The following is a 27,926-nucleotide window of genomic DNA, read 5'->3' as shown; positions in this document are numbered from 1 at the left end:
ACTGAGGGGTACCTGGCCTTCGGTGTCTCTCCACACTCGGGGCAAGAGATGCTATTTATTATCCTGGAGGGCGATACCCAAGGTGCAGCAGTGAAACWGGACAGGCCATCCCACGGAGGATTTCTGCCCTCCTTTTGAAGCAGTTTYAGCCAAATATAGGGCTGCTCTGTGAAGCAGGTGCTTTGGAGGCCGAGGCAGTGAACCTGAGCCTGGTGAGGAGTAGCAGGTCGTGTCTGGGAGCCAAGGGCACGAACTCGCAACCTTTGCTGAGCTGTCCGGCTTCCCTGCAGCACAGGACGGGATGTGAGGGGTGCAGCAGGGCGGTGGCAGGGGGACACCCCGCGGAGGGAACATCCCCATGGCAGCAAACCCCCTTGGGCAAGTGCAGCCCCCCGTGCCCCCGCCCAGCCCGGGCTGGCTCCCCTGGAAGCGCCTCCCGTCTGTGCCATCTAGTGCCCGGCGCAAGAACTGGGACTGACCAGCCTCTCACCCACTGGGGAACAGCCCGGCTGCTCTGCTCAACAGGCTCTCCTCTCCCCGGGCCAGGCAGGGATGTGCTGGCAGGACCCCTGAGATGCCGCTCCGCCCGCACGGAAAGTGCCCCTTAGCTGCAGGTAGGATGGCAGGGTGGCTCTGGGGCGGAGGGGTGAGTGCTCTGCTCGCTGAGGTGAGCTCAGCCCGGCGATCCTCGCAAACACAGGCTCCATAGGGAGAGCAAGGCTCGAAACTCTTGGGAATCCTGCCTTTGCTTTTCAGGCATTGTGTTCCTGTGGCACGCTCTGACGCTGCGCACGTGTTTTAAGGGATGAAAATACTGACCTCTGACTGGAATTCTCCTATTTGGACATATTTCAGTGCTGTTCCCGGGGACCTGCAGTTAACTGTACTTGAGTGAACACCTCAGACTGAAAACACTTTATTTCTGTGTGTTGGGCATAATCTTTGTTATGTCATTTCTTAGGTAAGTTCCCTGTACTAAGTTTGTTTTTTAAGTTTCCATAGTTGTAGCTTGATTTGCCAGCTTGGAGCCTTAACTCTGCCTCTGTCCTCTTTATCTTTGTCAAAGGAATACTTTTCCTTTTTACAGTCCCAGTTTCATTTATAAGCTCTAAAAAAGAGCCAATGAATCAGGAGCTAACAAATTCTTGCTTCTTTCTTGCTGCATTKTTTGCCCCAAATCTTTGTAAGAGATTTAATGGTGGTGTAAAGAGCTTCTAACTCAAACTTACCAATGTAGATCTATCCTTCATACTGGTTTATCACAGCCAGGCATTACGTATTTCTCTATATTGAATTTCATCAGCTATTATTTGCTCTGTTTCACAGATGTTTTCAAGTTTTCCACAGCTGAAACTTTCCTGATTTCCTTTGCTAGCTCCATATGTTATCTTCTACGATTTCATTACTGGGCCACAGGTAAATRTGCTGCCTCTGGCATCCATAGGACACCCCGCTCAGCTTTTCCCACATAAAATTTTGATCATTCATCCTTTGCTTGTAACTTGTATTGGATTAAAAATGATCACTTGATAGCTGCTTCCCGGGCAGTAAAACTGTTGAAGGAGCAGATGAGCGTATCCTTGTTCTTGGGATCACATCCAAGACACATCCAGTGTCTCTGAGCTCTTCTCCCCTTCACTTGTGAACTCTATCTGTGGGTTTGCCTCTCCAGGATATATTGCACAGGCACATCATGCTGTTTCTGAAATTTAAAATTTCCTACTGATTTATTTTTTTCCCTTGGTACATGAGTAAGGCTGATTGCTTAGGAAGTCTTGGTAGCCTTTTCAAATATGAAAAGTTAGCATTGCCCCTTAACATCTGGTAGGAAACTGGYTGTAGTGAAAGCCTGGTGGTTTTGGAGCTGGCCTGCTCAGAGCTCTCCTGGGTCTGCTATTGATCTTGGCATGTTCCTGCTTTTGAAGGACTGACCTTTGTAAATAGTCTTCAGGAAGTCATTTAAGGATGTGTTTGCATCCTGCTGAACACTGAAACTGTGAGGATTTCAGTGGGAAGGAAACTTATCTTGAAAGAGATACAGTCTTTATCTGCTTTCCCTAATTAGTGCTCCATCTTCCCGGAGGTGATATTCTCCACAGCATCCTCTTGGCWGCAGGAAGCCTCTGCTGGGTGCCCCTTGTCCAAAGCTGACCTGGTCCCAGCTGAGCCCTGAGAGCTCGGTTTCTGAGGTGCCTGAGCTCAGGGTAGGTGTTTGCTGTGCTGTCCACATGGCTGTTTGCACACCTGTGGTGGCCCTTCTGCCAAGACTGAGTGTTACAGAGGCACAGTTGGTTCACCAGCGAGCTCCTGGCTCCTCACAGGTCTGTAAGCTCTTTTATTGCCATCTCTCAGTTCTTTGGAACTCATATGACCTTAGGCTTCGCACCTTCCCCTGTGTAATCCACTCCCAGGTCTGTTGTGTGCCACAGTCAGGCCTTAAAGTGTGTGAGATAGGTGCCTGCATGAGTCCATTCTGTGGTTTGTCCCCAGAACTACTTAATTAACAGGGAAACCCCAAATCTCTATTTCGCATGAAAGGAAATAGAGGCTCAGACAGGCAATGTGATTTATTGCAATCATTTAGCAACAAAAACAGSAGAAAACCCCCTGTCACTCCCACACCTCAGTGCTGTAACCCCAAGGTGACGTGTATCCTTCCCCCAGCCCTGCAGCAGTCAGGGTGGGTGCCCAGCTGGAAATGGAGAGGTTTGGTGCTGAGGAGGGGCTTGGCCTTCCCTGCATCATCTCTCATGGCACGGCAGGGCTGTGCCTGGGTGTCACAGGGGTCCAAGGCTTGGGCAGGGCTCAGCTGAGCCCAGGAAGGGGCTGTGTGACAGCTGGATCCCCAAACGTCCATCCCAGCTTTAATTACACTAACACTGCTGCCTGGCTGTAATTAGCAGTTGAGAAACTCTGAGTGTGATTTTAATAAGCTGAGAGTAATGCAATTTGTCTTTTCTAGAAGAGATGCTTTGCAAACAAAAGCTGTAATTAAAAAGCACATGCACAGGGCACACTGTGATGGGTGTGTGGCTGCTCAGTGTGCAGCGTGTCTGGCACTTGGCCTCGCCTGGCACAGGGGTCCCCTTTGGGGCAATCCTCATCATGGGGCTCCCGAGAGACCAGCATGTAAAAACTGCAGGATTTGACTCAATTGTGGGTTTTACAAAAGGCTCTTCCCTGTCTTCCCAGATCCCCTTTGATATAATGTTTTTCCTTGATAAGAGGAAGTCTCCTGGGTGTTATCCTCCCCATTGCTTTTCATTCCTGTCACCATTGTGTTTCTGTGTTCTTACCCACAAGCCCAAATTAGCTCAAGGCTGGTGGGATCTCTGTGGCAGAGGCCAGCAAGGCAGCCAGGSCGGCATGGGGGGCGTCAGGAAGCCTTTTCAAGAGCAGCCAGTGTTTCTGGTCACCTCAGATCTGAACAGTCAGACCAGGCCCTGGACTCTGCCTCTCTTTCCTGCTCCTTCCTGCTCTTACAAAAAATCCATATATATATAAAGATAATCTCTTTTATCTAGTCTTCTGTCTGCGTACAATTCTGCCCTGCCCTGCTGGAGTTCAAGGTTCATTTCTGGCTCTGGCAGCTCTCACTGGGGAGCMGTCCTGTTAAACCCCAAGGTTTGTTTCCCCCAAACTCCCATGACACACCAGSCTGACCTCATCATCAAATTGTCCCTCTTCTTCAGTGCTGTGGGACAACTGTGAGGGGACAAGGTGGGAGACAGAGGCACAGCAGTGTCAAAGATGATTGTACCCACAGTATCAGAGGGCCAGGAGTGTTGGCTGATGTGGGAAGGGGGAGAGTGGGAACATTGCTCCAGCCTGTGGRAAGCCTCTTTGCTCCCATCTGCAGGGGAAGGGGAGAGCCTTTCCCAGGGAAGGCCACTCTACCCAACTGCARAGGTCCATTTGTGCCTGATGGCACTGGCTGCTGTGGCTCTCAAAATTTAGGGGGTGTCTATGTTTGTACCCCTCCTCTTGACCTGTGGGAGGCAGCTCTCAGGGCAGAAGGCTTGTTGGGATTTGAGCACTTGTCCTTTCCTCAATCCAGTGTTACACTATGCCCAGAGGAGGAGGTGCTGCAAGCACCAAGCCAGGTTTCTGCATTCAATGCAGAGACAGTCAAGAGAGGCTCCTGTCTCCATGGTTGTCTTTTGTATGAACTTTGTGACTGCCCTYCTGGAAAGCACAGGATCACCAAGATTTCAGTGCAGCCTTGGGCTGGTGGAAGCTGAACATACTCCACTGCTTTGCTGTGCTGGGTGTGACAGGAGCCTGTCCCATTGTACAGTGGTGTCTGTCCCACATGTGGGCTATGGCTGTGTTTTGCACCAACACTCGATCTGTGCTGTGTGTTTCTCTCCTAAGGTCAAAACCCATGGGYTGCAAATGGCCACACAGATGAACTGTATTGCCCAAGCCTTAGTTGGACTAAATGTGAGCCTGAAGCACTGGAGCAGTGTTGGAGCTGCAGTGAGTGACTTCTTTAGAAGSAAAAATGTATTTATTTCCTGAGGCTGTTGTTCTGGGGAACAAACAGAGAATGTGAAGTGCTGAGAACCACTGGAATAAAAGAGTTGTAACTCCAGATTCTCACTTAGGGCGTGAGTTGTCTTGCATGGTGTAACCTTACTGTATAGTGCTATACAAACTATTTGTGTGGCTGCTGAGCACCCTCCTCACCTGCCCACGGCAGGGAAAAGGGTCCAGTGTAAAGGTTCATGACACTCTCTTTTTTGGGTGTTCATCCCTGAGACAGGTTTGCCTTCCGAAGACTGGAAGCTTAGCCAGAATGTGCACAGCCCCTGCCCACTCAGTGCAAATTAGAGCTTTATCCACAGCGTTTGCAGGGACTCAGTGGAATTTCTTCCCACACAGCACCTGAACAGCCATCAGTGGCTCTTTGCCAAGTTGATTCCCACTACTCTGTGAACTGAGTGGCCCTGCAGTGTTGGCAGAAGGCACCCCCAGGGCTGGGTAAGTGGGAATAACAGATTTGGGGGATGCTGCACCRCTGCTGTGCCCCATCCCTCTCTGAGAGGCTGCAACCCTGACCCTGCCTCGGGGCAGGAGCTGCTGAGCGATCCCATTGAAATCTTGCCATGCTAAGGTGACCYGGGGCAGATTCTGGCTTACCAGATGTGCTGAATTTTAGGCTGAGAGGTTTCATTTGTTACTCCAAGAGCAGCAGAGCTGATCCTTCAGCAGAAACTGCTGAGAAGGGAACAAGAAGTTGTGGGACTTCCTGAGATGCACAGGTCTCACAAGGCGAAGTTTGGGTGGGCTGCACACACAGATCTCCGTGGGTCAGTGTCCAGTCATAATAAAAGTCCCGGAATAAAATAACTTTTGAGGCTCACATCTCCAAGTCCCACTGATTCTTAAGCAGAATGGAAACTGAACCTTGGCTCTTGCTGGGAAAGTCCGTGTTCTTCTGGTTTTAGGGCCCTTTTGCTTAGATTAGACTTTAACAGTGATTAGTTACCCAACAACTTTCTGTAACAATCGGCAAGTTTTCCATTAAAWGGCAAACTCTTTGAACTTCCCCCCAGCTCCTCTGAAGCAATCTAATCTGCTGTCATTTTTCACAAGGTGATGAGGGTGCTACCATCACATTTTATTCATTTCCTGTTTACAGTGGGGGAGAGACCAAAGCCATGAGGAACACTGAACACAACATCCACGGAGCTCCAGGCACGGTGCAGTAGATCAGTGTCAGCCTCTGCACTTGTCACTTCCAGCTGCCTCTGGGTTTACTGTAGATATCAGGCATGTGACAGGGAAGAAAGGTGATGTCTAGGGAACATGGTTAAAGAATCTGGGTGGAAGATTCCCTATTCCAACCCAGCACTGACCTGCTCTGAAGCCCTCAGCAAGATTGTTGTCCTGTCTCTGAAGTGAAGACATAAATGCTTTTCTCATGGGTKCCTGTAAGGCTCCCTGACCCTGAGAGTAGCTTAAAAATGCTGTTAAGTAGTGAATTTCTTTGTGGTGATGATGATAAGAGTTTGGCAATCTGGACAGGATTGGAGTTTGGAGATTTTTCTGGAGGTGCAGCAAGCACTGGAGGYTCCTATTTGGTAAGCAGCTTTACACAGTCTCCCGTGTCTCTGTCTCTTACCATGAGTATCAGCAGAGAAGTAGGGAAAGGGACCTGTTATGTCTCTGTTCTTCCTCTTGGTACTTACAGTTTGTACAGAGTTCACTTTGTCACCCACCCAGCATGTTTAGGTCACTTTCAAACTATCCTGTAAAACACATGCTGCACCTTGAGCAAGGGGGGAGCTTTCCTTGGCATGGATGGGGTCTGCTGCAGTTGTGGCTGTACTGAAAAATACCTGGTGGGTACAGATTCTTGTTTGGATAAAGATAACAGAACAACTCAATGTTAATTGTTTCTGTTTCATTTCCGACAGCTCCAAAGCCAGGCCCCCTCCAAAACAACAGAACAAAAGGGAGTAGTTTATTGAGATTCTGTAATTTGCAGGAGTGCAAGTATAGTGAGCAAATCTTACACCTGTGAGAGAATGCTAGTTTGTTGTGAATCTGGAAAAATCTCTCAGGCAGCATTCCTGGCAGTTAAAAGGGGTTGTCACTCAGTTATGTATCTGCTTTCAAGTCCCTTGACACTGTCAAAGCAGTCCCATTCCTCAGGGTAAGTGAGACTCAGATTATGATGTGCACAGGAATGCTCCTCAGTGTTCTGAACAGCCCCTTTACTTGGGATGCCCGAGTGTTCTGTGGACAGGACATCTCTGGCTAAAAAAATAACCTGTGAAGGGGTAAAGGTACTGTTGTTCTCCATTTGGTTCACTGTGCATTGCACAAGCAGCCCTRGCAAGAGTCATTCCCACATCTCCCTTCCCCACCCAAACTTAAGGATTATCCATGGAGGTTCCTGTCAGTATGAGATTTTGGTTCTCTGAGCTGGTGGTATTTATTTGGCTGCTGTTGCATGATCCTGCAGATCTTGCTGTTCCTGGAAGATGACAGTAACTCCATGAATTTCACTTTGTGAAAGCTTGGACTGCTCCTGCCTTTTCCAATTGCCTCATCTGAGGGCACAYAGAAACCTTCTGTTAGACCTGGAACCTCCCTTTATATGGCAATCACAGAGCTACCCAACTGATTGTTTATAACCTTTGAATTAGGCAGACCTTGCCTCAATGCCTGACGTGGCTTTTCATGGTCAAAAATCCCTTCAAGTGAGCGATCAACAAAACTGAAATGAAGGAAGTCAAAAATTAATTCTTTTCCCTTTGGACAGTAACGGTACRTCCTTGAGAGATTTCCTCTCCATTCCCAGGGTTCAAGATTTCCTCTGATGGAGAAGGGCAGGATGTGCCTCTCCAGAGCTTCCCAGGTTACTGTCCAAGACACCACCTTTTATGGGATGCACGTTCCTTCTCCACTACAGAGCTCTCAGCCCCTATGGCCACGGAGCTGGGCGGTGCTCCAGCATCAGCCAACTTGGAAGAGTGCAGGAATGGGATTTTCTCTGTCAGGATGGGTATGGGGTCACCAGTGCTCTAACAGAGAGGGTGTCCTCGCTGTCAGGACTTGTGCCAGGGGAAACCAGTGACTTGGCAGAGAATTGTTCGATGCATGAAGAAAAGAAACAACTCTGCCAGAACAGATTCACTCCTGGGACTACCKAACATCAAAGTATTGTCTCCATTCAAGTCTGATCTTTCCTTGCTCCCCACCCTCTACGCTGTTCCCTTTACCGTGAGAAAGTGCGGCACGGAAAGTGCTGGACCACTCTGTTCTCATCTTGCCCTGTGAGCCAGCAATTCCTCAGGGACAGGGAGGGGGAAGGGTGGCATGCCTTTACTGCTCAAAGATAGGGCTTCGTTACATCACCCTCCCCTTCTGACCACTCCCATATATGAAGCCTTGCTGCCACTCAGCTCTGTGTGGCCGGTCTTGTTTTTGGAGTCCTTCTTTTGGGAACTCTTGAGGAATAAGGAGCAAGAGAGCCAGGCAGAAACGTCTTCTTTTGGTGTCACTGGCTGACAGTGAACTGCACTCAGGGAGAACAGACCTTTTAAAGTAGTGAGTAAACAGTGGGATTTTATCTTATCATCTTCATATTTTGGTTGAATTGCGGTGTGRAATAGAGGAGTTGTTTCTTTCCCTTTATTACGTACCTTTCCAGCTTATTAATCCTACTTTATTAAAGGGCACCTTTGTTTCACCAGCCTTCAGGCTCAGGTTTGAAGATAAGTGCTTCTGTCTTTAAGGGATTGACAGGACTGAACCTACTGTGTTGACTTTGGATTGTCTCAGTCAGTGAAGGCAGCAGGGTCTCTGTCAAGACAGCCTGAACAGCAGCTCAGTCACCCCTTAGGGGAGCTGCTGGGGCTTAAAAGGGTCAGCAGTACATGAACTGATGGCTCCAACAGGGATTGGGGTTTTTGGCAGGCTGAGATCACAGCAAGGAGCTGTGAGTCAAGTGATGTGGGATATTCCCCACCTGGGGAAGACATTTCACCTCTGCATGGCCCATCCAGCCCTTTGAAGGTACTTCTACCACCCAAGCTGACGTTGATCTCCGTTCCTTATTGAGSTGGAAAAGTCCATGGAAAGGTTAGAGCAGGGTCATTGTACTGAGTTCAATTTGGCCCTGGTTCTGCAGGTGGTGTAAGAGACAKGGCTTGCTGATAACAGAAGTGCTGTTTTAGCAACCTGACACAACAAAGACTCCCAAAATCACCAGAGAGGTCAGAATTACACAAACACAGGAARGCAGATTTCATGGGTCCTAAAGATGAGAAATTCTTCCTTCAGTCCATGTCTCTCTGGCTTTTCTGAAGTGGTGCTCTTCAGAGAAATCAAGGTCTAAGAAGTAGGCTGAAATTCTTAGATCTTGGATACCTCTTCTTTCCATGTCTTTCTGTGCATCTGGTAACCTGAGAAAGTTAAGCCCTGTTGGTGTGGAAGGTCAAGTCCTGAAAGGTTTCTTACCTGGTACCAAGCAGAACAGCCAGGAGGCAGATGCAGAGACAGAAAAACTGCAGGGACAATGGGATGATGCTGAGGGTGGAAGAGCAATTTTGAGTTGGAGGGAACAGAATTCCTGATGCAGAACAGCCAGAGCCCTCAGCAGAGCACAGGTCAGGGGATCACTCATGTATGGGAAAACTGGCCTGTGAAGGAGAATGAAATGTTCTGAAATAAATCAAGCAGTCCACATTTAATTATTTGTAAAATTCTGTAGCAAAGAACTATCAAGASCAACTGTATTTATGTAAAAATAAGCATATTCTGCCCAGGAAAGTGAATATTTAGACACATGAAGGACCTAGGAGACTGTGCTCATTATCAGAACAAAAATAATGGTCCTCTCCTATGTGTGTTTGKAAAACAAAGACCTGCTCCTGGCTGGAGCCCTTCTAACATATCAGAGGTGGGGTCTCCAGGACCAGGGCTTTTCTCTCAAAATCCCAGTCCTGGGCTGCATTTCCTGATCCAGTGCTCCAAAGCAAACAGGAGTGAGATCAGGAGATCAAAAGCTATTCAAACCAGCTCTGTGGTAATTAAAATACTCATCTCCCTCTAGAGCCTTGATTTAGCAAAAGCAGTTGAATTTAAGCAGGTAGTTACAAATTTTTTTCACTTGCAAACTGAGCTCTTTTCCAACTTCAGCTGGTCTGTGAAACCTCTTAATTGAATGCAGTCTTGAGTTCATTTATTATAATTGGAATCCAGGGTTTTTGGTGGCCTCACCCACCAATCCAGATGCTCTACAGTCTATAAAATACACARTTATCTGCTATGGCAGGTATAACATTGCATAAATGTTATTGCTATGGCAATAACATTACATAAACCCTTCTGCAGAACACCAAGGAAGTCCAAACTTCATCTGTGATCTGAGAGCATCGATGTGCATGTGAAGGACAGGTCYAAGTGCAGCAATCAGGTGAGACTGGGGAAAACCTCTAGCCTTGAGAGAGAGGGCATCGTTCATTCTTCGCCTTTCAGTTTCCCCTTTTCCTGTTCTTTCACCTTCTTTGTCGTCCTGTCTTAATTCACTGATTTTGTCCTCCTTCATTTTCCCATTTTCTCTGTTTTTCCCTTCCAACAGTTTAGGTTTTCTTCTTTGCCTGTGTTATTCCTTCTTCTTTCCCCCTCTCTGTCTCCAGTAGCCCTGTCCTCTTCTATTTGGGGATGGTGAGGTTGAGGAGAAGCTGTGTGGGACTGTGTTGCTGAGCTCATTGCTGGCTGCTGAGGGAAAGGCAGTTCTGTAAGCTCTGAGAACACARTGCCTTTGGTGGCCTGGCAGAAAGGCTTTGCAAAGATTAAAGGGCTTTATAAAGCTGGTAGATAAAATGGTACAGATTGATGTAGGTTTTGGAAACTGGACAGCTTGACATAAAATTGATCAGTAAGGCTGAGTCCAGRTAGCAGAGAGATAAAATTGAGGAAAAGTGATAAAAGAAGGCAGAATTTGGACAGAGGACAGCCACCATTTTCTGGAAGGGAGGAGCAGGAGGGCAACAGCAATCAACAACCTTCCAGTGCTGAGGAGCCCCGGCAGCTCACACAGCATTATCCCAGTAACGCTGCTGCAGCTGCCTCTGGGGTTAGAAGGATATAACCAGAACTGGTTAACTAAGAAAGGGTTAAAAACCTCCCTGTTTACCAGTTATCTTCCATTTGCTTACCTTTGTCCCAGGGAAAATGTGCATCTGTGTGTGATTATAGGAAAGCAGATCCATAAAATGAAAGCATGTGGGTTTAGTGGGTTGCTCCATTTGAGTGAGTGAGTTACAGTGAAAGCAACTCTCACTGGAGGGGAAGGAGGTGCCTTGGTTGTGGACAAACTTCTGTTTGTTTATTTTCGGCTCTGAAAGTCAACTTTTGTGTCCCTGCTCTTAGTCAACTTGACCTCTTGCACACTAGGCAACTTTTAAAGTACCTTTTTTCTAAGAGTCTTCCCTTGTGACTTTTCCAGGGCTTTTTCTACAGTGATCTCTTTTTTGAATCAGTGTTTCTTAGGTCATGTTTAGCTTAAATTAGAATTGTCTGCTACCCATACAGCTGGTATTTAGCTTCCACTGGTTGCCCCCATCATGGAAGAGTACAGCAAGGGGTCAAAAATGTAACTATTATTTAGTAGGAAGAAGCCTCAYATGCTTCTTCATCTCTTTGAGTTAGTGGGCACATGAGATACTATTTCTGATGCTCATGTTTAGGTAGTATTGGGTTGTAACATTGCTCTGTTAGAGGGGAAAGGCTTCCTCATGGGACAAATAGCTAACTGCAACAAGAGGGAAATGTAAGGTACAAAGTCTTGTAATGTGTATTCCAATAATGCATCAGGATGTTAAAACATTGGGAAATGGAGGCCTTGGGTGGCATGTTCTGCCATAAAAAAAAAGGAGTAGATGTGGTCTGTGCTCTCTGAATCATTGCTGTGTTGCTTCATCAAATTCCTATGGAAAAGACCAACAAGGGTGGGGGGAAAAAACAAAAAGAAAACTCCCCAGAAGTGCCTCGGGTTGCCTGATGTTTTTCAATGTCTGCAAGWTCCATGTCAAGAGGTCTGAAGGCATTGCTTCACATGCTGACAGGTGCACTCCTGTGTTGCTCAAGTTTCCATGTAATAGTGCATGCTAATTTTTGGGGAATGCTAAAGATGACCATGCTGTGAACATCACAAATGGAAGGAGGTGGCAAGCCCTTCAGGAGATTTTTTTTCTTTATTTGTAATGAGTTGAGAAGAACAAGTTAGCAATGCACCTGCACTAAACATGGCATTTCTGTTTGAGGTGTGGCTTTGCAGCTTGAAACATGAAAGGCTGAGTTACAGCAGGGCTCTCTATTATATTAGTGCCTGGACAGTTACTTCACAGTTACCAAACACTATGTACAGCTGAAATAAGGTAGCTGTGCACAGCACAACCTGTACACAGYAATGTGTTCACCCTTTGGAACTGCAGGCACTGACTTCAGGTTTCACAACTTTCTCTGACCCCATCGTCAGCTCTRCTTGTGCATAAGTGAAAGAGTAACTCGCTGAGGAGCACCCAACTTGTTCCAGCTTTGTGTTGAACATACCACAGATGAGACTGCATTGTCCTTGAAAAAGGACAGAATTTGCGTTGTTTTGGTGGCTCAGTGATATAAACCCTGCCTTTCAGCAGTGGGGGTCAGGTGTTACCTGGGCTTTCTTACAGGCTTTCCATGTGACCTCTGAGACAAATGTGACAGGGAGACTCCCTTCTGACCCAAACCCACTTCAGAGACATAGCAACTTTAGAACTATGAGAATATTAATTATAAAACCTGGTGCCATCATACCTGCAAGGTCAGTAAATTAAGAAAAGGGCTCTGCTCAGTAGACTGCATCTGAAATTCCCTTGTTAATATGAAAGGTGTGACAGACTGAAAGTRCAGGTGTCTTTGAAGCAGAGACCAGATACCTTTCTACACTGTCTGCTTTTTCAGAGGATAGTTGTGTGCTCCTGTCACAATATTTTCTGTGGAGCATCACGTGTCTCCCATCAATAGATTAGACACAGAATGGYGTGTGTTAGCAGCTGAATGTGGCTGGACTCTGAACATGTACTTCAAACTGCAGGATATTTTCTGTGCCAGTACTTACTTTGCAGAAAGCTTCCATTATTTGCTCAAGACTGGACAATAGCAATGTAACTGAAGGAGCCTGTGGTCTTGATGCAAAGTCTTGGAAGGGGCATTTGAAAGTCGTCTTTGAAAGATGGGCACAGGCTRTATCCCTTCCAAATATCTCAGGGCTGAAATACTGATGTTTTATAGCACTGATTTTTCCACATTCGAATGTTAAACAGARCTCTATTTTGTGGCTATTATAGAAAAGAAGATGTATTTTTAGGCAGAGAAAATATCGCCCAAAAGCTTTTAATCTTGGAATTAGGCCAAACTTTGTTAATGAGTCAGTGCAGTACAGCTAGCATCCTTTGGCAGCAGTGGAGATCTGGTGTGTCAAAGGTTGGAGTGGGGCAGAGGGACTGGSTGGTTTGCAGTTGAGACATTGACCATTTGTCTGATCCCCTTAAGTCCAAAGATAGCATCTAACGGTGCTGACTGGCATCCAGGCAGACTTTGCTTCATCCTGTGTTTGCAGAGTGCCTTCTGGCTAAAAGTCAGCCTTAAGACATGTGGGCTTGGGTCCTCACTGTGCCCAAGTTTCAGGCAAGCTGTGATGTGCTTGTTTTACATTCTGGATGAGCTTTCAGCATTTCTGGGTGGGCATTAAGCTCGTGCTCAAAKGAGGGTCTGGGGTTTCTAGCAAGCCATGGACAGAAATAGTGGTATAATTTTTAGTGGCTGAGTCTGTAGCATCCAAGGACAGTTTGTGCAGCTCCTTATCCTGAGTCTGTGTTCTGCTGGGGTTTGTGCTGTGCTCTTCAGCAGCAGGTGAGCTGCAACCTTGGAGCTGCAACTGTGCTTCCAGACTTGGCACAAGCAGACATGTAGGATTGTTGCTTAAAATCCTTGGTGAAGTTTAGTGATGGAGGGCAGGTTTAATCATCCCTGCCTTCCTGCTCTGCCATCCTTCCTGCCAGAGGGTGCTGCTGTGGGCAGGCATGGCAAAACAGGCATTGCATCTTCTCATTGCAGCTGGAGTGTTACTCTGAGCTGAGCCTAATGCCAGTTTAGGGTGGTGTGGCTGTGATTGCTGAGGGGAATTGTGATTTCTGATCAGGTGCCCTTGCACTGCTGGCAGCTGCCCACACTTGGCTGCCAGGTTATTCCCACCAAATGTAATCACAGCTGAATCTGCCAGTGTCTGGGTTTAAGCTGAAGGTGCAGACACAAAATCCAGTCTCTCTGTGAGCACAAGGGTTTAGGCAAGAGTGGTGTGAGGGTACTTGGCCATGTGGAGACACCATGTTCAGAATCACAGAACCATTAAGATCATTAAGAAGAAAAGACCTTTTAAGATCATTGAATCCAACAATTAACCCAGCACTGCCAAATCGCCACTAAACCATGTCCCCAAGTGCCACATTCACACTTCCTTTAAAWCCCTCCAGAGGTGGTGACTCCACAGCTTTGCAGAGCAGCCCTTTCCAATGCCTGACCACCACTTCAGTGAAGAAATTTTTCCTAACATCTGATCTAAACCTTCTCTGGTGCAACTTGAGTCCATCATATTTGCTCAGTTGCTTAATCAGGACTTCAGAGCAAGCAATGAGGTGAGGAAAAACATTTGTACCACGTAATCAAATCCAGGATCACAGAAGGATTCTCTGTTGATAAACAATCTTCGTGGATCCTAAAATATGCATTTTAAGAGGTGTGAGTTCTCGACTCTTCAGTTAGTCAATGATTACTTCTGCATTCCTTTGGTAGTGTGAATTCAAACATAATGAGTTTCAATGGGTTAATCTCTGTGAGCAGAGCAGTACAAATACCAAATAGTACTGTATGAGCTTTGGAGAGATTTAAGGGAAGATAAGTGAGTACTTCTGCTACTAGGAAGTTTTGCCTCTAGAATAGGGTGCAAAACCTTCCTGAGAAAGGACATTCAGAGGAGATCAGTACACACAGATCTGTGCAAAAGGACAGSACCAACTTGCACATACCCTTGAGAGGTAAGGAGGAAATAGGAATTACCTTCATTGAGCCATTCCCCTCAGCCTGAAAGTGCTGTGTGGGATTTCVTATTCAATGGAATATGTGAAAATGTGATTTTTTAAATAAGCAGATGAAAGCTTACCAAAAGAGAATGATGGGACCTGATTAACCAGTCTGAATAAGCTCAGGTCTAAAAATAAAYTTCTAGTTTAATGGCAAAAGAGCACCTGAAAGCATCTTTTGCAACAATTGGGAGAGCTGAGCTATTTGGATTAAGCATTTTGATTTTAAATTGGGAGTGACTGTAACAATAATGTTTTTAATGAGTTTATAAAACTTCAGTAACTTGCATTTTTGAGAATGAGTTTGCCAGTTATGGATTTCTGTGAGGTCCTCAACTAGGAAACACTGTGAAAGCCATGTGAAGTGGGGAATTCTGCACTTATTTCACCTTCCTGGTTTTTTTTTTGGTTTTTTTTTTTTCACTTAATAGAGTATGCTGAAGTGTCTTAAAATAAAAAATGTTGGATTTGATGCTAGAATTTTTGCAGGAAGACATGAAAGATTTTTGAGGAAAAAGTTGCTTCAAGARGAAATTATTGTCCCTTTCTCAGTGAACTCAGAGTCTGATGTATATTGGGCAGAATATTATATGTCATTAGGCTTTAGAGAAGCCAGTACCTGTGGAGGAGTCACARACTGTGATCACAGCAGCTCTCTTTGTGTCACAAGAGCTCTCCTTGAGCAGCACCTGAGATCCAGCTGAGCAGCCCCTTCATTCACAGACTTTGTGCTCAGCTCCTTTCAATGTCGATTATCTCAGCATTATGTAGGGACCAGTGATTCCCACTGAGGCCTTTCTCCTGCAAGCTGATGTGTATCCACATGAATCTGCAATGCTGGGATTAACAAAGAGGGGAGTGCTGGCCACTGGACAAGAACCAGCATGAAGGCACCATCTGTGAGGAAGGAAGGCTTTTAACAGTTGAAGTGTTTCTTCAGGGACTGTTTTGTCCTCCTTCAGGTGGGAGCAGTGTCCGAGTCTGAATTTGGAAGCCTCTTTGGGCTTCCTCTTGGCTTGGCTGAACCTCTGCTTTAGTTCCATTATCACTGGTGGAGTTGAAGACAGTGTAAGACTTCCATTTAAATATYTCGTGATGGAACTTCATGGTTTGTAACGTAATGCAAGAGCAGAGCCTGTGTCCTGTGACAAGAGTCAGGATCCAGACTCTCCTTGCATATCATGTGCTGTCTGGGTGGATGTCTCAAAGCTAACAGCCCCATAGTGGCTACTGTGCCACGAGTGAGACTGCAGGGAACTCTCAGGAGGAAGTGCTGAGTTAGGAAGGGTTGCAAGATGGGTTTAAAGCAGGCACCTGTTGTGTTGAAGTTTGTGGTTGAAGTTTTAATTGTTGTCACTGGATGCTTCATTTACTTCATTTGGGAACAAAGCAGTGCCTGACCRTGCCTGTAGTCCTTTGCCCTGCTCTCTGGTATCCCTCTGTTCTCTCCCCACTGCTTTCTGGCTGGTACACCTCCTCCTTCTCCTCTTCCAATTCTCCTGGTGCTTTCCCTGACCGTGACAGATTCCTCATCTCTACAGAATGCCCCAGCCCTCTTGGCAGAGACTCAGACCCTGCATTCCCTCTCTGACACTAACTAGCACCCCCTGTTGCACTGGGTGTTTTTAATTCAAACCCAGTGTCAGGTTTAAATAAGGTTGTGACACATCTGAATACAGTTCAGTGGGGCTTCTTGTGCAAGCATAACTCTGCTACTTGCTGGTCCTCRGCCTCTCCCAATGTAAATTAAGGCAATCAGGCTACTCTTTAAATTCCATGGCTAGAACTGGCTGTTGGACCTTTATAACAGTGAGAAATAATTGTATTTCTTTTAATTGCTTTATAGCCCCTTTCTCCTGGAGACCTATTGCTGCTGCCAAAGCATTCTGTGACTGAAGCCAAGCTTCCAAACAGCTGGATTTGGCAGAGATGTGGAGGCTAAATCCAGCCTTAGCAGACAATAGCTGGGGAGCCAGCTCAGGTGGTGGCCTGCAGCTGCTGCTCCACTGCCAACAATAAATCACAATGGGGACTCAACTCAGAGCCAGGGTTCAAACAGAACATTGGTGAAAAACTCAGCTGTTCCTGCAGTGCCCCTGCCCAGGGCACAAGGAATATGGAGAGTAACTTGTTGTCAGTAACCTGCTGTCAGTAACTTGCCTTTTGAGGCAGTAAATCTGCTCTCCAGAAGCCCAGCAGTGAGAGAAGCAGCTGTGGAGAAAAACTGCAGAGCCCCAGCCAGGAGCCCACGGGTTAACTCAGCACTACGGGGCTTGAGTCAGCCTGGGCTCCAGGACAGCCCAGCACAGAGCAGCCTTCAGACCAAACAAAGTACCTTCTGCCGAGCTGGGGCACAGATAAAAGATCCCATGRCATTTCTTGTGAAGCCTGGAGGAGACTGCCAGTGCTGAAGCTGAAATCTCTCTGCCAACAAACAAAACTGTCTTTAAACTCTGAGGCTGTGTGTGAGCTATTGTTGGGGACATAATGGCTTCTCTGTTTCCCTGCACAGTCATTGCTCTGCAGACACACCACTGGTCTCTTTTATAAGTAGTTGAGCGTAAATTAAGTTCTAGAACCTGGAAGGAGGTTTCATCCATTTACTTTTACTACCCTCAGTTGACAGTTGTTTACAGAGCAGCACCTACAGTAGATTTACACCCTGGTTTGAGCTGCTTTACCTGGATGGAGATGGGCATCTTGAGTGCTCAGACTGAGACTCACAGATACAGGGCTTGGATAGCAAACGTGTGTCTCCTGCTTTAAGCCAGGGGGTGAGGTTGGGGGGGGGCCTGCTTGCTGATCAGCCCCCTCTGAGAAAAGTTTTGGTTTGGCTGGCCTGGCCTGTTTCCTGTAGTTAGCTCAGTGCTGGCACACTCAGTACTGCCTAATCCTGTGTGTGTGGCTGCTGCAAGGCACCGAGTGCTGCTCTGGCTGCTGGAGTTCACTCTCCTTTGGGCTGCTGAGCATCCACAGTGGGACTGGTGCATCCATTCTTCACCACAGTTCCATGGACTGTCTTTTCCCTGAGGATGGCAGGTGCTTTGGTAAGGTAAGGGGTGTCTTGGCTATTGCAAAGTACTGAAGTTGTGGTGCCGCTAAAGTTGAGCTGCACAGGGGGAAGGTGGTTCCTGAGGGCACTATGATTAATTTAGGTCTGTTTTGCTGGAACAGTCCTGTAATGGAAAAGGAAATGGGTCAGAGTAGCTGTTCAAAGCTGTATTTGCTAAACTGCCAGTCCTGCCAAGGTGGCAGTGACTCTCCATCCACTTGACAGCTCTCACTCGTCCCTGTGTGTACCCAGAGAGCTCCTTGGCATGCTGTGCTCACTCTCAGGTGAGCTGTGCCCTGTGCAGGGCTGGGGCACATGGAGATGTGAGCACTGGCTATGGCAYTCTGCAAGTGCCCAGCTCATCAGGAAGGTGCTCTGACCAAGGCCACCAGACAGGAGCAGGTGCTGTGCTCACAGTGGGCTGTGAGCTTTGTCCAAGGTTACTTCCTTATGACTAGGAAGTGTTTTTCACTGGTCCTTGACAACCTTCCAGAGGCTCCTCCACAGACATGGCATTTAAAAGCTGATTATGTGAAGTTAAAAGTTTTAAAAAATTTTTCTTCTGAMGATGATGTCAGTCATGACTAACACCGGTTGTGTTCTGCTCCTTGGATTTCCCTTCTCACCTGTGCATCTGGAGGTTTTTCAGTGTATGATATTACCTGCCTGCTGCAAGGCAGGTTCTTACCCGAGTGATGGATGCTGGTTTGAGGCTATGAAAGGAGGCAGCAGCAGGGCTGATAATGCTGTCTCTTCCCACAGGAAGATGAAGACGCGCTGTGTGGTGGTGACAGCGGTGGCTGGAGCCCTGCTGGGGCTCATCCTGTTCCTGGGACTCTTCTTTGGGCTGCGCTCGGACTCGGGGGATGCACACACGTACAAGAGRGCGGCCGTGGCCACCGACGCGGGGCCGTGCTCCATCGTTGGAAGGTACCCACTAATGGTGCTGTGACTCTCATTAGCTCTGACAGCTCTTGCTGAGATAGAACTGTTGCTTCCCAATGTCCAGGTGCAACCCTGGCAGTTGCCCAGCATGGATAATCAATCCCTAATCTCCCTGGAGAAAGAGGAAATCCTAATAAATCCCAGGCTTTTACCATGCATGACCAGCTTTACTAAAGTTGTTCACAAACAACATAGCAGGCAAAGATTCCTTGAATCCATGAGCAATGAGAACTAGAGCTGTCTTTCTAGCTCATTTTAAAAAACATATCTTGAGATATCCTCCAGTTCTAGTCTCAAGTGCTGCAGATTTAAGGCTCCTCAGAAAATGGTCATTTCTTATGACAATGTAATGAATGTGTGTGGAATGCCTGTCCCCACGTGTACTCTTGTCACATCTCACCGTTTTCAAGCTGGTTTGGATGTGTCTCTGATGAAGGCTGATCTGGTCTCCACATAGACCATTAGGGACTGTTCTCGCTGGTGACAGAAACTCAAAACTTCCTATTCCTAAGGAACCCTAGACTGGGTGTGGACAAAAGTGCATTAGAGAATCTGTCATAGCTGCTCTGATGAGATGCCTGCACTGCTCACAGAGAGTGAGACACTGTCACATGTCACCTTCCCTTCTGCYGCACAGGGACATCCTCAAGCAAGGAGGATCAGCGGTGGATGCTGCGATTGCAGCCCTGCTTTGTGTAGGACTCATGAATGCTCACAGCATGGGCATTGGAGGGGGCCTCTTCTTTACCATCTACAGCAGCACAGGTAAGGGACAGGGMCATACACAGCTGGAACAGTTTGAGAACTTTATCTAGGGCAGGTGATTTATCCTGCCTGAGAGAGGGTAAACAATTGATGCTCACAGTCCTCATAATGATTGCCAAGAAACTGGCTCATGGTGATGAGAGTCCTTCAGCAGAGACCATGCCTGTGGGCTGAGTCCAGAGCTAAACATCATCTTCCTTGGTCTGTCATTAAAGGAAAAGTGGAAATCATTAATGCAAGAGAGGTGGCTCCAAAAAACGCATCGGAGGACATGTTTGGGAACAACACACAGCTCTCTCTGAAAGGTATGATGAAAACTGTTTCACTGCTTTGGGGGGAMCACATAATTCCAACATTAGCTGCTGGCACATCTAAATTAAGAACATTTCTTATGGTTAGGTTCTCGCCTACCTACAGGATTTCTCACCTTGAAATGTCCTCTGCTTTACACAATTTGCAAACTCAGAAGATAAAAACAATGCCCTTTAAACTAGTCAGGGAACCCAGCATTTTCTGCTGTTCACTTCACAAAAAATGCAGGTGAATGCAAAGCACTGAGTATGACCTGTACCGTATGTGCCATCTTTTCTTTCCACTTATTTGAATAAATCTTTGTGTAAATCACCTTGGTTTTTGTCAGTTCAGGTATCCTCCCTAAATACATGCTRTGGTGGCTTCAACTAATGCCTTGGGGCCTCCAGAGATGTTTCTTTTCAGGAAAGTATTTTGTAATAAGAAATAGAAAGAAATTCTAACTAGCTCTCCTCATGGTCATTCATCTAAGAAAGTAGGAACAGCACCTTGGAGGGAGTCACAGCAGTGTGCTGAACTACTGGGAGATGCCAATGAAAACAGGATTGAAGCAAACTGCTGCATCACAGTGCAGTGTAGGAATCAGTCTGTTCCAGTTATAGTTAAAATGCAACAACCAAGTTTATGACTTTAGTATGTCACAGTCTGTGTCTTCTCACTGGGATAGCTTCTGTGTTCTGAGCAGCTTTGCTGTGGTACAGAGCCTGCTGAGGGGAAATGACCCTGAACTGGAGTTGCCGGCAAGAGGACAGAGGTGTTTCAGCAGTCTAAAATACATAGGCACAAATGTCAGACCAGTTTATCCTGTTAATTCTGTTAATTCTCACAAGCTGATCTGGTCACAAAAAAAACAGGGCTGGCAGTGACACCTGCTCTACCTCCTGCTCCATCAACCACTTTCTTTTCTTGCTGTGGAAAACTGACCCATTCCTTTTCTGTTCCAGGAGGAYTGTCCATTGCTGTTCCAGGAGAAATCCGTGGCTATGAGCTGGCTCACAAACGTCATGGCAAACTGCCATGGAAAGACCTGTTTCTGCCCAGTATCAAGTTGGCAAGAGAAGGATTCCCTGTTGGGAAAGGCCTTGCTGCAGCCATCAAATCAAAAGAGGAGGCAATCGAAAGCAATGCCTTGCTGTGGTAGGTGGAGTAGTCACTGTTCTGTGCAGAGATTTGGGGTGGCTGCATCTTCCCTGCAGAGTCCCTATTTGTGTAATGTAGTGTCTGTGAGGAGTGTGCCTCCCCTCCCAGTAACCACACTCACTGTGCCTGCTGGTGTCACTGCAGACACCTGAAGGTGCTAAATCATGGGGCCAGTTTTAGGAATCTTCAGTCCTGATCTTTAAAGGGAGGTAAATCCTGCTCTTAAAGTCCATTTGTCTGAGTGAAGGTGGAATTTGAGTACGTGCTGGGATCATTCTGCCCCGTGGCAATGTGTTTTCTGAATCCCCAACTTTTCCTCATGCTGTAAGTTCACCAAGCGAATGTCTCTCAGACCTGATCTTCTCAATCTCCTTTCTCTGTTAGCGAAGTGTTCTGCAAAGAAGGGAAAATTCTGCAGGAGGGTGAAACCATCAAGATGCCCAAACTGGCCAACACCTATGAGACTATAGCCAGAGAAGGAGCAGATGCCTTTTACACRGGAAGCCTGGCCAAGCAGATCATCACTGACATCCGCAGCGCAGGTGAGAACCAGGACATCTGTCCCAAGCAGCACGAGAGACCAAACATTCAGAGCCCAGGGAGGAGCCAGTGATCTGCAGAAACCTTGGGAGGCATCACCCCTGAWATGCTGTCTCTGAGATCTGTAACAAAGGACACCCAAAAGAAGTGCTGTAACAGATCTGTTTGAAACTCAGTCAGAAATGGAGAGTATTTACTGTGCATTTCTGTACCACAGAGCCTCCCAAGCCTGTGCACTTCTGGCTGTAGCTGAGTAGATACAGGCTGTTCACAGAGCCTGAATCCAGCGAGTTTCTACCTCAATCGTTACATGCCTGGTGGTCCTGTGAACTCTGAGCTGTTTGATCTCCCGGTACCACTAGATGGTGGCAGTATCCTGTCCTCACCAGCCGGCACYGGCTAGCTTGGTGAACCTCCTGTGAGTCATTTACTGGCTTTATTTGTGGTGGATAATTACTTACTGTCTTCCCCCTTTGGATAAGAAAGGTGATGGAACACTCAAATTATAGTACCTGTGGGCTGCCACAAAGMATCTGCACCCAAAACTGCATCCTCCTCCTGTGAACAGGATTCTTGAGAACATTTTGTAGCCTGACACTGCTGATATCCTTTGTAAAAAAAAAAAGATGGATCACCAGAGTGTTGGCTGCTGTAAATCARCCTAACTTCATGCTTAGACTATGTGAGCCTCAAATGGATCCATCAAGCAATAAATTCATCTCRTGGGCACACATCTTTGCTTTCTTTACCTTGTTACTTTTTGGATTTGTCCATGTTCCCTCCGGTCCTTGCTGTGATTCATGGTGATGGAGTATGACCTCCTTGTCCCACCAGAGAACACATAAATCCACATGTCTAGTTTCCTTCTCTTTACAGGGGGAATTGTCACATTGGAAGACCTGCGGGACTACAATGCAACAGTGATTGAAGACCCCATACAGATCAAACTTGGGGAGTTCACCCTCTACACACCCAGTGCCCCTCTAAGTGGCCCGGTTCTGGCCCTTATTTTCAACATATTGAAAGGTGAGAGTGCCACAGAGCTGTGCCCTATGGGCAGCAGGAGCTGGGARGGTTCAAAAGGCATCACCTTTTCTGGGGAAGCAAGGCCTCCCCTGATAGCCCTCCAACAGGTGAGAAATCAGAGACCTCAGGAGAGATCAGAGATGCAAAACATTCCCCTTCTGCTGTCAACTCAGAGATGTTGCCTTCCTAACTGAAATACACGTGCAAGAGCAAAAATATTCTCCTGACAGGAGAGCTTCCCTGCTACTTGTATGGGTGAAAGCTGGCATGTACTTGAGGCTTCTTTGGAAAACACCTCTGCAAGTACAAATTCTGCTGGTGACTCCCACAGTGCTCAAAATTACCAGAGCTCCTATGGGGATTAGGACAGTCCAGTGACTGCATCTCTGTAGAGATTGGGCTTCAAGGCTCTACATTTGACACAGGTGAATTAGCAGTCCATTGCCACTGTGCTTTGTGTTCACAGTTTTTTGTCTTGTGTTGCCAGGATATAATTTCTCTGCTGCCAGCATCAAAACCGTGGAGGAGAAAGGTCTGACCTACCACCGCATAGCGGAGGCCTTTCGTTTTGCCTATGCCAAGAGGACTTTGCTGGGAGACCCAAAATTTGTCAACATTACAGAGGTACCTGGTAAAAGCCTTTTCTTTCTGCAACACCAAGGCTGACTGGAACATGCCTTAAAGTTTTTGGGTGACTCAACTTCGTCAGGCATGCTCTGCCTTGCTATTGACAGGCACTGAAATAGCTCTGAGTCAAAAAGTGACATCCCATGTGGCTCATGGCTGAGCTGTGGGGGCTATAAATGGCGGCAACCTTCCTGCTGTAAGGAAAAGCAGACTCCTCAATTCACCAGAAAAGTTTGTTTAGGTCTAATCCTGCCTGTTTTTGTGGTGTTTGAAGCCTTATTCACTATATGACATTCCCAGCATCCTTGTGGATCTCTATCCAGAGTTCTGCCTGTAGTAAAATAGATGAGAAGGGGTGAGACAGAAACCTTGCTTTTCCCAGCTTCACATTTTGTGCTATTATTTCCGTGCCTGCCAAAGCAACAGACTCTGAGTGTGGCCCAGCTTGATGAACACAGGTTTTCACCTTACAGAGGCCTGGTCAGAACTTGCCTTGGCCTTGTCCTCTCAATCCAATCCCACTCCTCTCATCTCTGAAACAAGTGTAGCCCTGCTTGCCTTACAGCAGCATGGAGGCAGCCATCCACAGCATTGCAACAATGGATGCTGATTAACCTCTGTACAAATGGGTGACTGTGACAGCTGCTCCTGTGACTGCTTAAAATGCTCTTCTGGTACAATGTCCATCTTCCAAGAAGGAAAGCCCCTGGAGGAAATCTATAGCCTCACTACTGGGATTTGCCATTTGTTCTGTGGTGTGAAGTATTGGATATCAGCCTCATAACTACATGTCTCTTAATCTGCTGAGTAACTGCCTTGGATTTCTCTGACAGGCAATCAAAAACATGACATCCGAGTTCTTTGCAGATGGTCTCCGGAGGAAAATCACAGACAAYACCTCCCATCCTGTTGACTACTATGAGCCCGTGTATTACACTGGAGACAATGCCGGTACATCCCACATCTCCATTGTGGCTGATGATGGCAGTGCTGTGTCCGCCACCAGCACCATCAACCAATAGTATGAGCTCAGACATTCCTTCCCTGTAGGCCTTTGCCATCTTCCTAGTGCTGGTTCTGGGGTTGGTATCAAACACCACGGAGCTGTCACCTCTGGGGCGGGATAGGGGTCAGGAGTGCTGGTGATGGACACTTCTGCTGAGCTTGAAGGTCACTGCTCAACACTTGTGCTTGTGTCAGAGGCCTTGTGCTTGTGTCAGAGGACGAGATGTGTCCTCTCCCATGTTAAATTCCTCCACCAAGACAACATTCACTGCATCTGGACCTTCTCATAAGCAGAGCTACTGCTGCCGGTTCTGATTTCTCAGGCTTTTGGAAGGAATTTGATCTTAATACAGYTGCTCTTGAAGCACAGTGTTTGGCTTTGAGTGCTGTCAGAAAGAGCTGTGTTCACACATATGGCCTGGAGCCAGGGTGTGAAGCTTATTTTTATCCACAGAAAATGTCTCCAGCTTGACACATCTCCGCAAACTCCCAGTCATTCCCAAATGTGCCAGCCTTTGAGCTGTGCTGCCTCTGAATGGAGTGTGGTACTGCCCACCTGGAAGGGGAAGTCGTTGTACTTAGATGCTGTGCTGGTTTTCTCCTGGGGTTCTCTCAGGGAGCTGCAAGAAGGGCTCTGGGCTGCCTTTCCTCTGTGTGTAGCTGTGTACTCATKTATTAACTGCTTCCTTGCCCTCTAYGGGTGACAGAAAGTGCTTTACAATGGGAGGGAGTAGAGAGKTASTMCAATCAAATGCCAGGTTTCACACTGGAGTAAATTCAGCTGAAGCTCCTCCTAGATTTGCTGTGATTTTGACATGTCTTTGACAACTTTTTCTTCCAGCTTTGGCTCTGATGTACGATCCAATGTGAGTGGAATCATATTTAATGATGAAATGGATGACTTCAGCTCACCTTACATAATCAATGGATTTGGGATCCCTCCTTCTCCWGCAAATTTCATAGCTCCAGGTAGCTGTAAACCACCTTCTTGACTCAGTCTTTTGGCTGTGCTGTGCGTGTTCACACTGCAGCATCTGTGCTGTGGGATGGGACCTGCAGGGGACAGGGATCTGRGTTTAGACATGGGCTAGGAGCTGGAGGTTTGGGAGCTGCAGGTGGAAAGCTCTGTGTTGCTTCTGTGTCCCCAACAGGTAAACAGCCCATGTCCTCTATGTGCCCCTCCATTTTGGTGGATAAAACGAATAAGGTCAGGATGGTGGTCGGTGCTTCTGGAGGAACAAAGATAACTACAGCAACAGCACTGGTACGTGATAGTGTGGGCAAGTGGGGGACAAGATGAGGCAAAATGGGAGAGGCAGCATTTGGGAGGACTCCTGTCTGCACCTGTGACAGGACCATGACTGTGGCTCCCTGCTGGGGGCTAGGGGCTTGAAAAAGAGGTTGCCTGGCATTCTGAGGGTCAGATCTGCAACACCAACTTCTGTCAGGGTCTGCTATTGAATTGCCTCTTTCAGTGACTCCAGGTCTTTTTCTTTGACAAGTTGTTCTTAACACTTGCACAAGATTTGTGACTTCAGATTAACTTTGGGTTCTGTTCTCTGGATCTCCATGAACCTATTTACCTAGTTTAGWGCCATTCTCATCCAACATCCCAAACTTTGGATGAAAGTCACACARAGAAGCTAAATAAGAGCTCAGCTTAGGCACAGTGGGAATGGTTTCTTTGTATGGGAATCCTCCTAAACATATACAAGCTGACTGGCTGCAATGTACCTGTGTTTTGCTTAGTCAAGAGAAGAAGCACTGAAAGCCACATAAACCAGAAACGGTGCCTTTTATGTGCTCTGGTGAACATCCTTGAGGCACCTCTGCCTGTGTGGCTACAAGGGTCAGACCTCTTTGAAGATAAGTGATTAACATTAAAGCTTTTTGCTTCTTACAGACAATCATGAATTCCATCTGGTTTGGTTACGATGTGAAGAAAGCAGTGGAAGAGCCCCGAATTCACGATCAGCTGTTTCCCAATGTCACRGAGCTTGAGCTGCAAATAGAGGAGGTTGGTGTCACTAGAGCTATATATGAACTTGGATGGGCTGGTTCCTAGTGCTGGGAAGGGAAGTCCTGTGGAAAATCATCAGGTTTGGCCAAATGTTCCTAGGTGAGCAGTAGTACAGCTGGTACAGGTCTAGTGCTGGGTCACACTAAGCTGTTCAAAGTGTACCTTTAGTCTCAGCCACACAGGTGGGAAGCCAGTGCATTGAAGAGTAGCCTGAATCTGAAGCTGAGCATCTGCTTGCAGTGATGTTTGRCTCAAAGGACTTGCAAAACAGCACCACATCAGGGCCCAGACCATCCAGCAGCTGCAATCCAGTCAGTCTCAGAGAACTCTTGTCCTATTGTGCAACCTCATAATGAATCTGGAAGGCCTGGCCCAGAGCTAGTGAGGGGGGATGCCCAGACAGACCTGGAAACAGACTTGAAAATATACTCACAACAGAGATCCCAGCACAGTGCTGTCAGTCTGAGAGCTGATGGCAAGGTCTGCCTCACTCTGCAGACCACTCACCTGAGCTGGCAGTTTCACCCACCCTGAGAAACTGCACATCTCCAAGGCCTGAGATAGATGCAGACTTTGTACATATCTCATCCTGTGCCTCTGTATTTGGGAAAACACTCCTACATAAGGAGTGGAAGGCAGTTTTCTTACCAAACTGTGCAGWAGTTCCTCTCTTAATAAGCTTCTTATGAAGGTTAACACCTGAGATATCTGTCAGCACTGGGGAGGATGCCCTGCTCTCTACAAGTCCTGTTTTCCTCCACTGCCCAACAGTCAGTGTGAATATCTGTGACCAGGAATAGTATTGGTAACCTACACTGAGCACTGCAAATAGCACATCTTCTGAATTCCACTGCTTCAAAAGCAGAGCATCCTGGGAAGCAAAGGGAAGAGGAAGAACAACACAYAGCTTTAGCCCTACCTGACCCAGGCACTGAGCACGTGGTGGGTGTGGGGGATGCAGGTGGCAGTCTGCAGCCTGTGTGCAGTTTCCCTGTGCTGCTGTGCTCACGCAGTTGTGCCTTGCAGGGCATYGAGGAGCAGCTGAAGCAGAGGAAGCACGAGACGGCGCGGGTGAGCGGCGGCGCGGTGGTGCAGGCCATCCTCAGAACGGAGCGCGGATGGGCTGCAGCCTCCGACTCGCGGAAAGGGGGCTTCCCTGCAGGATACTGACCTGCCTCGGCTCCTTTTTTCAGTGGTCTAGTGACACCAAGGTGTGTTTGGGGGGAAGATCCTTTAGATCTGCAACTCAGGGACTTCTCACAGGAAAGACACATTTACCTGTGATTCTGTTGACGGAACTGGGACAGTTCTCTACAGCCATGACCGAAGTGCCTCATGCCACAGCCGTCTGCTAAGACAGGCATGTCCACCAGGACATGCAGTACTTACTTGAAGAGTCTGTTCTGCCTTGAAGAGTTTGTTCCCTGCCTCCTCTCCATCCCATGAAGACAAATTGGGTGCCCAGTTTCTGCAGAAGGTCCAGTTCATTCAAGCTGCAGGAAGYGTTTGCCCTGCTCAGTGTCAGCTACCAGGAATGTCCCTGTCACTGCTAGAGAAGATATTTGTTTCCTGTTGAGTAGGTGGGAGTTAYAGGACTCTGGGACTGGGTTTTCTAAGTTACAAACTAATAGATCTGTGCCATAGCAGGAAGCCCAGCTCTAGACTGGGATAAGCCAAACTCACCACTCTGTTAACAAAAGATGTTTCTGCATTTCACCCAGTTGATTATTGGAGATGAGTGGGGAAATGGGGAAATGGCTTCAAACTTTTTTATATTTCTGTTGAGAAGGTCTAAAGGGAAGATGCTACCTGTAAAACTCTGAGCACAACTAAAATAAATAAATACGGAGTCACA

General features: G+C 47.2%; 1 protein-coding gene and 1 long non-coding RNA gene across 8 annotated transcripts in view; one reads left to right on the top strand and one right to left on the bottom strand.

Moving 5' to 3' along the window:
* Positions 1-10,858, bottom strand: part of LOC130578069 (uncharacterized) — a 12,168-nt gene extending 1,310 nt beyond the window's left edge. The window contains exons 1-2 of the long non-coding RNA XR_008965841.1: positions 10,677-10,858; positions 8,974-9,155 (exon numbers count right to left, since the gene is read on the bottom strand). This is a non-coding gene — a long non-coding RNA (uncharacterized LOC130578069). The remainder of the gene's footprint in view (positions 1-8,973; positions 9,156-10,676) is intronic.
* GGT1 (gamma-glutamyltransferase 1) lies at positions 493-27,926 on the top strand. Of its 7 annotated transcripts, none has more exons than XM_057373888.1 (14): positions 493-614; positions 856-961; positions 18,454-18,621; positions 19,274-19,401; positions 19,617-19,706; positions 20,658-20,850; positions 21,238-21,395; positions 22,270-22,419; positions 22,907-23,043; positions 23,880-24,067; positions 24,893-25,020; positions 25,203-25,315; positions 25,955-26,068; positions 27,098-27,926. In XM_057373888.1, the coding sequence occupies exons 2-14, from the start codon at positions 948-950 to the stop codon at positions 27,239-27,241; spliced, it is 1,725 nt and encodes a 574-aa protein (XP_057229871.1). In that variant the 5' UTR covers positions 493-614; positions 856-947; the 3' UTR covers positions 27,242-27,926. The 7 variants fall into 7 exon arrangements, with proteins under 7 accessions (XP_057229871.1, XP_057229870.1, XP_057229875.1 ...); XM_057373887.1 differs by having other exon boundaries at positions 757-961; XM_057373891.1 differs by lacking the exons at positions 493-614; positions 856-961 and adding exons at positions 7,874-8,061; positions 9,850-9,931.

This window comes from Malurus melanocephalus, unplaced genomic scaffold, assembly GCF_030028575.1.
Source record: "Malurus melanocephalus ecotype Western Australia unplaced genomic scaffold, MMel_1.1 scaffold_208, whole genome shotgun sequence".
NCBI lineage: Eukaryota > Metazoa > Chordata > Aves > Passeriformes > Maluridae > Malurus > Malurus melanocephalus.
This window is presented reverse-complemented; position numbering and strand designations above follow the sequence as displayed.